The sequence below is a fragment of the Antrostomus carolinensis genome, unplaced genomic scaffold (genome assembly GCF_000700745.2).
Source record: "Antrostomus carolinensis isolate BGI_N321 unplaced genomic scaffold, ASM70074v2 scaffold14339, whole genome shotgun sequence".
Taxonomy (NCBI): Eukaryota; Metazoa; Chordata; class Aves; order Caprimulgiformes; family Caprimulgidae; genus Antrostomus; species Antrostomus carolinensis.
In genome coordinates, this window is record NW_010337953.1 from 1 (window position 1) to 9,351 (window position 9,351).

Consider the following 9,351-nt stretch of genomic DNA (forward strand, 5'->3'; position numbering starts at 1 on the left):
ATGCCTCTTCGAATCCATATTTATGAGGGAAGAATCAGTTTGGCAAAGAAGGAGAGAGCCATCAGGAGACCACTGACTTGAACAAAAAGACCATCAGTGACATGAAGGAGGAGGAGGAGGAGGAGAAGGAGAGGAGACAGAGAACCTCAGACACCCAGATCAGCATGGAGAAGAGTAGGGGGAGGCAGATGGAGTCTCCTGCAACCCATAGAGGTTCAATGGCAGAGCATATACCCATGTGTAGGCTATGGAGTACTCCTCACCAAAGCAGGACCTGTGCCTGAGGGCAGTTGTGACTTTTGAGTGCTCACGATGAACAAGGACACACCTCCTCCCCTTCTCCTCCCGAAACGTTCAATGCCAGAGCAGGGCAAGGAGGTGCACTGGACCTCCAAGTCTGCAGCTTGTGGACATCCCCACGCTGGAGCCGGGAGCTGAGCCCGAAGAGGTCCGTGACTCTATGTTGGAACAGTTTGTTCCTGGACCCTTTCAGCCCCCGGGAGGGATCTCATGCCAGAAAGAGCAGCAGAGACAAACTGACTGCAACCCCCATTCCCTGTGCCCTGTGCCTCTGCAGGGGAGAAGGGACAGAAATGGGGAGCAAAGTGAATTGAGCCCGGGAAGAAGGGAGGGGTGGGGGAAGGGGGTGTTAGATGTGGTTGTTGTGTCTCACTGTCCTACTCTGACTGATTGGTAACAAATTAAATTGATTTTTCTTCCCCAAGTTGAGTCTGTTTTGCCCGTGACCATCACTGGTGAGTGAGCCCTCCCTGTCTTTATTCCAACCCACCAGCCCTTTGTTGTGTTTCTCTCCCCATCCCACTGGGTGGGAGGTAGTGAGTGAAGGACCTCATGGTCTTAGCTGTGGCTGAAACCACCACAATGAACCATAAAACCACTACTGTCACAGTTCAAATCCTACTTAGAAAAACCAAGATGCAAGGAAATTATATGGCATTTTCAGATAGGTTTCTCCTGTACCCTGGGCTGTTTAACACGTGCTTTCCAGTCTCATGTTGGCCACCAGGACAATTTGCCACAAGTTCCTAGCAGGTCACTTCCCAGACAACTCCTTGGGAACAAGTTGAAGAAATGCCCTGCTCTGGCAGAAGATGCAACACTGTCCTGGCTATCACCTTTCCTGGGGGTCTCTTGGCCCCTCTTCTCTCACAACAGCACAGCAGGTCTAGATACCATCCTCAGCACTGCCTAGCTAACGAAGCTCCATGAACCATTCGGTTAGGAAGGGTGAGCACAGCATCAGTCTGCACCACACAGCCAAGCATCACACCTGTTAACATGACACAGCCCTCAGATTACAGATCTTCCCATGCCCCAGCTGCCTCTTGTCTAATCAAGGGGTTTCTGGCCAAAATATTTCACGTGAGTTAAGAGTCATCATGGGATTTGGGACCCAAATTTACACAAATTCTTATTTTAAAAAGCTCATTAATGAAATCACACGTTTAACCAGTGAGTCTAGTTCTGCAACAGCTCTTTGCCATTGCATTAGATACTGGACCCAGTCCAAGGGTTCATTTCTCACCTTTCTGAGGTTTCTTCAGTTCTGCCAGCTCTTCTTCCCCAGCACTGTCTGTGAGCTGTGAGCAGAGAGAGCTCAGATTAGCTTCCTCCCAACAAGACTGTAAACACTTGACAAATGTATTCTGCTGGGGAAACCAGTGCACTCTCACCTCTACCACCACCTCACTGGAATCCTTCTTCTCCTCTTTCACTGCCACAAATTTGCCCCGTTTTGTCTTCTCCTTCTTGTGCTCCCTCTCCTCCTCAGACTCGTCCTCTGTGGTATTCGAGGTTCTCTTCCGTGTGGTGGATGCCTGTAGGAAGCAAATACGCTCTAGCTGTAATTCCAGCATGCTACCAACCAAAACCTTCTTTCAGTCAAGTTAAAAAAAAAAATGCTCAGCATTCAGTATTTTCATCCGATAGTTAAATAACTTTTCCAGAAGGTTTTAGCAGATCCTACATGATCATGCAAATGCTCACCCTGCCACACCACACACTTTTTGTCTGGGGAAACAGTCTGGTCTAACAGGAAAGAGATTAAATGAGTCTTCATGAGGGGTGTAGAAAAGTACCCTAGAGTAAAGTAAAAGTTATCTTGCCCTGTGCAGGGACTACAGTGCAAATCCCGTGTGACAGAGCAAGCCAGGCTATGCAGAACAGTAGGTCAGGAGCAGACAGTTTTCATCCCATGGAGTCTTACCTGTGGGCATTTGACAGTGGCAGATTTCTTTAGTGCTGGCACCCTGGCAGCTTTTGGACTGAGTGTCTCACGTGAGCTTTTAGGGTTTTGCTGGACAGCAGAGGGTGGTTTCATTGTTGTAGCTGGTTTGGCAAGAGTTTTTAAAGTGCTGTTAGACTTCCCAGTTGTCACAGTGTGCTGGTGTGTCCTGGAAGTGCTGGCCTCCTCTTTGGAGAGCATGTTTGCCAGTTTGGGAGTGCTGATATATGTGGAAGAGCTCTTTTTCAGCTGACTGACGGACTTGGGAGGAGGCGTTGGTGGTGGTGGTCTGCTGGGAGCATTCTTGATTACATCAGGTAAAGGAGGAGATCGCGGGCGCTGAGGTCGGGTTTGTGACTGGGTGTTCTGAAACAAATAAGGGTATAGAGAGAGGATGGAAGAGTCGGGAGCTGCTTTTCAGAGCAGCTAAGGATGGCACAGAAGAGTATAAAGCCTACAGCAGTAACCCATTTACCTCCCCTGCAGGCCGTGTGGTCACTTCCAGAGGCAGTTTCTTTAAGTCAGCTTGACATCGAATTGGAGTGGTTTTCTATTAAATAAATAAATATATATATCAGAAAGGCTGTCTTTAAAAGCTCTCAGGGCCTGCCTGAACCCAGCCCAGCAAACAATTTACCAGTTTAAAATCAAAAATTGGCATGTTCTGTGTTCTTCAAGAGACGTACCTTCACCCGAACACCAGCAGTCACTTCCATTTTCCTAGCAGTACATGAAATGCAAGCTGAAATGCTTGTTTTCTGTTATTAAAACAATCCCTACCCCATGAAGGAGCACAGATGGCATTAAAGGCTGAGACACACATGATTTGGCATCAGCCATTTGCACCAGGAGGTCCCTCAAACCTCCTGTGCTTAGCTGGAGACCTTCAGATTCACCTGTAGAGCTTCCAACTTTTCCTGCTGCTGGCGGATTTTCTCTGTCAGCTGTTTCTGCTTTTCCTCCTGTGATTTCAAGTCTTTCTTCAGAGTTCCTAGTGGTACCTTCTGCTTCTGCTCTGGAGCTTCACATCTAGCATGAAGGGAATGGAAGAAACCTCAGCAGAGACAGCAGAACCTGCACTGTCTCACACATGGCACTGTCCTCACATCACATCCCATCCCAAATGCAGCACTAAAACCACTTTCCTTTCCACAGCAGCCATAATCTCAAAAACAGTGGTTTTCTTCTTGGAAAACACATCTATGGTTTAAGGATCAAAACTATAGCTGTTAAAAAAAAAAGCCATGTACACTAGGAATTACCAATTCAGAGCCCGGGGGCTAAACAAAGCTCAGGAACAGCCGGGACTGGTTCTCTGTACTGTTCCTGTACTCTGGACTTTCACAGTAATTTTTCCTTTCTATCAACTTGTGACTCCATAACAATTCCTCTTTTTACAGACTTCCTTTCCTTTTAGAAAGGAAAGCTTATTACCAGTAAGCTGTGATTAAGACATCATTTACAGACGTCATCTTCCAGCAGAAGATGCACTTCACCTTGCTGCCCAAGGCCATGAAATTTTCCTCTGCAATATCCCACAATTATTTGCTTTTCCCATCCTGTTCAGCTTACGGCCTACAGAACAGTGGCAAGTATCCTACTCCCTCAGGTCCTCTCAGATGCAGAATCCTGGAAAAGTTATTGAGAGAGGAGGAAAATGCAGGTAGGAAATAAATGAAAATAGACTGGCATCACTTTCAAACTTCAGTTGAGCAGCTGGCCACGAGGAGCATTGGCAGAGGAAGAAGGGAGGACTGAGTGACTACCTTGTATCAGGAATAGTGTGGCCAGGAGGACCAGGGAAGTTCTCTTCCCCTGGACTGGGCACTGGTGAGGCCGCAGCTCGAGTGCTGGGTTCAGTGTTGGGCCCCTGACTCCAAGAAGGACATGGAGGTGCTGGAGCATGTCCAGAGAAGGGAACGGAGCTGGGGAAGGGTCTGGAGCACAAGTGTGCTGAGTTCCCAGCTGAGGGAACTGGGGGTGTTGAGCCTGGAGAAAAGGAGGCTGAGGGGAGACCTTGTGGCTCTGTCCAAGTCCCTGAAAGGAGGGTGGAGAGAGGTGGGGGGGGGTCTGGTCAACCAAGGCCCAAGGGACAGGACAAGAGGAAATGGCCTCAAGTTGTGCCCGGGGCAGTTGAGATGGGATATGAGGAAGAATTTCTTTGCTGAAAGGGTTCTGAGGCATTGGAAGGGGTTGCCCAGGGCAGTGGTGGAGTCCCCATCCCTGGAGGGATTGAAGAGTCGTGTAGACATAGTGCTGAGGGACATGGGTTAGTCAGGGACTTGACAGTGTTGGGTTCATGATTGGACTCAATTATCTTAAAGGTCTTTTCCAATCCAGGAAATTCTGGGATTCTTTACAGGGCTCCCAGCCTCATCTCCTGTCACAGAACTGGCTCATAGACACTCCTTCAGTGCAAAGTCATACAGAGATGATGTGAGATAGGAAAGCAGCATGTAAGTACCAAGACAACTCCTGAACAACACAAGAGATCCAGCTGACTCCCACAGCGCTTTGGAGCCAAGCTGTTAAAAACTTCCCACAAGTGTGAGCCTTACAGATACAGGGAGAACTCTGCTCTTGTTGTGGATCAAACAGAGCTCCAAGAGGCTGATGAGAGATGATTGCATCAAGATCTCTAACCTTGAACCTGCCAACTGCTGGGATGTCTGTGAGACACATACTGTGATCAGCTTTGTCAGTGGAAAGGAGCACAAGCAGCAGTTTCTCCATCAGCCTTTTCTCAGCTGAAGCACTGCAGGGGAGTTTTTCATAGAGCGATTACTTAATTGGCTAAGAAATCATCTGTCATCACTGCAAAATGTCTGCCTGACACCAAAAATGCAATTCCCAAAGATAAAGCTGAACAAGTGGCACCAGATACAAGTTTTCCCAGCAGAGAAATGCCATCTCCTGTACCACTGCATGGATTGAGACTGCTTCCACCTGCGGGCCTGGAGACATGGCAGCCTCTTCTCGGGCTGGCAGATTCAGCCCTGCCCCAGAAGTTTAGTCAGAGAACATCCTCAGCACATCTTCGTAGCTCCACACCAGGGTACAAACACATGGAGCAACAGGGAAGCTAGCATTGGTATTCTTCCAATGACAGGTGCCAAAATAAAGAAGCCAGAAAATCGATACTTTCCAAATATCAACATCAACACTTTTTTGTAGCTGTCTCAGCCACAGATGTTAAGATTTTTATTCCAATTAAAAGTTACTGCCTGGACTCATTCCCTTTGTCTTTAAGCACTGAGCCAAGGCACCTGAATTACAGCTGAGCAGCTTCCCTCATCATACAACAAAGACCAGAATAGCTTCTAGCAGTGTCTCTCTTCACAGAGAGCAGCAGCCTAGAGCAATCATTCTCCTCATTCAAATAAATTACTAGATTCTACCTAAGTATTATAACTGTGAAACACACTGTGGGTAAATGAATCAATTTGTTGCTCCCTCCAGTGTGCAAAATGTCATTCTTGGGCTCACTGCAGCTCAGAGGTGTTGCTGCAGTTTGCATGTCTAATAGGTTGGAGCTACAGTAGCAATAAAGACAACTGCAAAGACCTCACTGAACAAGGGTCGCTCTCAGCATGCGCTTACGACCATTCTTCAATTGCTGTCTCCACTACCTACATTAAAATTAACACAGACAAACTAAGTCTGCAATCATATTTCCAGTGGCAGTGCAGAAACACCATAAAGTAGCTGAATTTCACCAAATCACTGGTTGAGGTTGGAGAGACCTCTGGAGGTCATCTGGTCCAACCTGCTACGCAGGAAATGCCACCCGGAGCTGGTTCCATGTTCTGGAATATCTCCAAGGATGGAGACTCCACAACCTCCCTGGGCACCCTTTGCCAGGGCTTGGTCACCCTCCCAGGGAAAAAGTGTTTCCTGATGTTCAGATGGAACATCCTTGTGTTCCAGTTTGTGCCTGCTGCCTCTGGTCCTGCCACTGGGCACCACTGGAAAGAGCCAGGCTCTGTCCTCTTTGCAGCCTGCCCTCAGGTATTTACACACACTGATGAGATTCCCCTGAGCCTTCTCGGCTCCAGGCAGAACAGCATGTGCTGGTGCCTGGGGTTATTCCTACCTAGGGGCAGGACTTTGTGCTTCTCCTGGTTGAACCTCTTGAGGTTCCTGTTGGCCCATTTCTCCAGCCTGTCCAGGTCCCTCTGGATGGATGCACTTGATATCCCTCTGGCATATCAGCCACTCCTCTCAGTTTGGTGTTATCTACAGCTTAAAGAGTTACTGCCTATCCCTCCAACTGTTCTCAAAGAACAGATGACCAGAAAAAAAGCCCAAACACATGAAAATAAGGCATGCTGCAGAAAAGTCTTTATATTAACTGATTCTTACCTGTCTTGTTCAGGATCAGGGTTCATGGAGCATACCCAGCTATCAGGGTAATTCTTCTCCACTGAACTCAGCTGGAATGGGAGAGTCCGCCATTTCAGACATACATCTGTTAGACAAACATTTTGCAAGTCAGAAATATACAGCTTGAGCCACAGATTTTTTTTCCATAGCACTTCCCAAGCTCATTTAATGCCCAAGAACCACACCAATTTCCAAAGCATATCCAAAACCAGTAAGACTAGTGGCAAAAAAAAAAAGAAGTGAGACAGCAACAGGATATCACAGAATGGTTTGGGTTGGAAGGGACCTTAAAGATCATCCAGTTCCAACCCACCTGCCATCAGCAGGGACACCTTCCACTAGACCAGGTTGCTCAAAGCCTCATCCAACCTGGCCTTCAACACTTCCAGGGAGGAGCAGCCACAAATTCCTTGGGCAACCTGGGCCAGTGTCTCACCACCCTCACAGTGAAGAACTTCTACTGAGTCAATTCTTGCTTCATGCTCACAAAATGCTTGTAGGAAGACCTCGAATCTTGTACAAGGCATCCATAACAAGAATGTGCTGAAGCCTGGCATCAAGTGATACTAGAGGACCTCACACTTACTGCTGCAGTGACAGCACAGACAAACCAAACTGAACAGCAACTCCTGAAACCACTGCTTGTCTCACAAGTCAAGTGGTCTCTTACAGATATTAACACAAAACAAGTCAGAGATTCATCCAATAAAATAATAAGTTATAATAATCTAATACATTTTAGATGAACCAGGAAGACAGATTAGGTTTCCAGAACATTGCTGGCATACCAGGAAATCAATGGCTTAAAAAAAAAAAATCAAGTTTACCAAGAAAATGCAAATGTTCTTAAATCAGGCTCTGGAAGGATGTCAACAGCAGAGGACAAGAAGAATGACAGGAAAGCCCTTCCTCTCTGGGAGGAACTTGGAAAGGACTGAGAAAACCGTCAAGGCAGGAGAGCCTGACAAAACAATTCCACAATACTGGCCTAACATTCCTTGCTAGCTCCTCATCCTCAAGCCTTGTGGGTAAAATGAGGTCAAGGGAGTTTGGTGTCCCTCTACTGAGAGACAAAATGGTCGTGTTGAGATCCTCTTTACCCCAGTAAAGGCTTAGCCAGAGCTGTTTAGAGGTGTACAGAAGAGAACTTGTATTAAATCTGAAAGTCAAGTGTAAATGGTTTCCTTCTGTGCTCACACCTAGAACTGATTAGCAGGCCAGAGTATTAGCACACCAGTTACTCGGCCACTTTCCATTGCCTACTGGGAAGTTGGGACAGGTGGCTTTGGCCAGTTCCAGTTCATATGACATTTTTAAGCCCATTCTCAACACTGCTACTAGCTACACCTGCACCATTCTGTAAGGGCAGCTGAAGAACACCACAGTCAGTAAACTGTGCAGGAAAGGAACCTTACGGCTAAGTGTACCATCAAGTGCAAAGGCATCTCATAGAAGGAGACAAACCGTAGAAGGGGATAAGGATCACAAAGCTCATCTCAAATCTCCTACCCATTTAGCTGCTGCCCAAATGCAGACAGGAGTCCCTCCCCACTTCCCCAGGGAGGACTAGCCTCCTAATCCCAGCCTGGTTGGACGCACCGCACTGAATCGTGGTAGGGATCTCCATGGCTCTCCGGCGTTTGTAGCGCAGTTCACTAGATGGAGGCTGGTTCCAGTTTGCTGACAAATAACCAAATTCATCCCAGAACTTGACGATACCTCTCTGGGCTGGAAAAGAAACAAGTCCCCGCTCAGTATGGAGCCATTACTGCAAAACTCACCGCCTGCACTCTTGGCTGCCCTCCTCCTTAGCTGCCTTCAGGCCACTGAAGCTTCCCCTTCCAGCCCCTGTAATTGTGAAGCTTCATTACCAATAGCAATATCCTTCCAATACTGAGCCAAATGCTCTCCCATGGCTTTAAGCAAGTGTCGATACTCTTTGGCATCAGCGAAGTCTTGTTTATTATGGGTTGGCTCCAGAACCAAATAGGGCACATCCACCACACCTACCACTCCACCACATGCCCTGGAAGAGGGACAGACAGTCATGAACATCACTAAACTACCAGGTCATTGTTCAGAGAAACAATACTGAAAATAAGTTACACAAACCCACCCATTTCTTTAGCGGGGTTTTAATTGATCAGCTTTTTAAATCAGACTCAAGCCAGCATGCAAAAAGCAAGGTGGGCTCAAATATTTGTATTTGCTTTCAAGAGCTGTCCCTGTCCCTGGAATGAGGCAGTATTGTTACCAGTATTCATCAGCCTCAAATGCCAGCATTGAGCACAAAAGCCTCATACTGCTGCAGGTATGACCAAAATCTGTGGAGAGAACTCTCAATCAAGAAACCAGGGAAATTTTGGGCAATATTAAAATACAATTTATTTGTCAGAATCCAAACTAAAGGCTGATAAAATGAATAAGCCTCATGCTCACGAAGAACGATTAAGTCAGAACAAGGGTATTGCACAGCCTAAGTTATATGTAGGAACATGCCAAGCTTAAGCAAAAAGATTGCTGAAAAATCTTCAGGAACTCACATGCCACTCTCCAGCTGCGGGCCCACCTTCTCGTACATCTTTATCAGTCGACTGCAGTTATATATGAACATGCCATCCAATTCGCGCTGCTCAATATTCACACCAAAGATAAAATTCAATTCTTTGGGTTCTTTCAGCGCCCTGTGAGAGAATGAAATCACAGAATCACAGAATGTCAGG

The 9,351-nt window shown here is 46.9% G+C and overlaps 1 protein-coding gene across 1 annotated transcript; it reads right to left on the reverse strand.

Moving 5' to 3' along the window:
• Positions 1 to 1,546: 1,546 nt before the first annotated feature.
• On the reverse strand, positions 1,547 to 9,311 carry LOC104530682 (ATPase MORC2-like; the record flags this gene model as incomplete). The annotated part of the gene is made up of 9 exons (XM_010175352.2): positions 1,547 to 1,601; positions 1,695 to 1,838; positions 2,228 to 2,611; positions 2,721 to 2,795; positions 3,142 to 3,274; positions 6,608 to 6,713; positions 8,228 to 8,356; positions 8,500 to 8,654; positions 9,172 to 9,311. Coding segments are annotated over 9 exons (1,321 nt in total), but the record flags the coding sequence as incomplete, so codon positions are not given.
• Between the last annotated feature and the right edge of the window lie 40 nt (positions 9,312 to 9,351).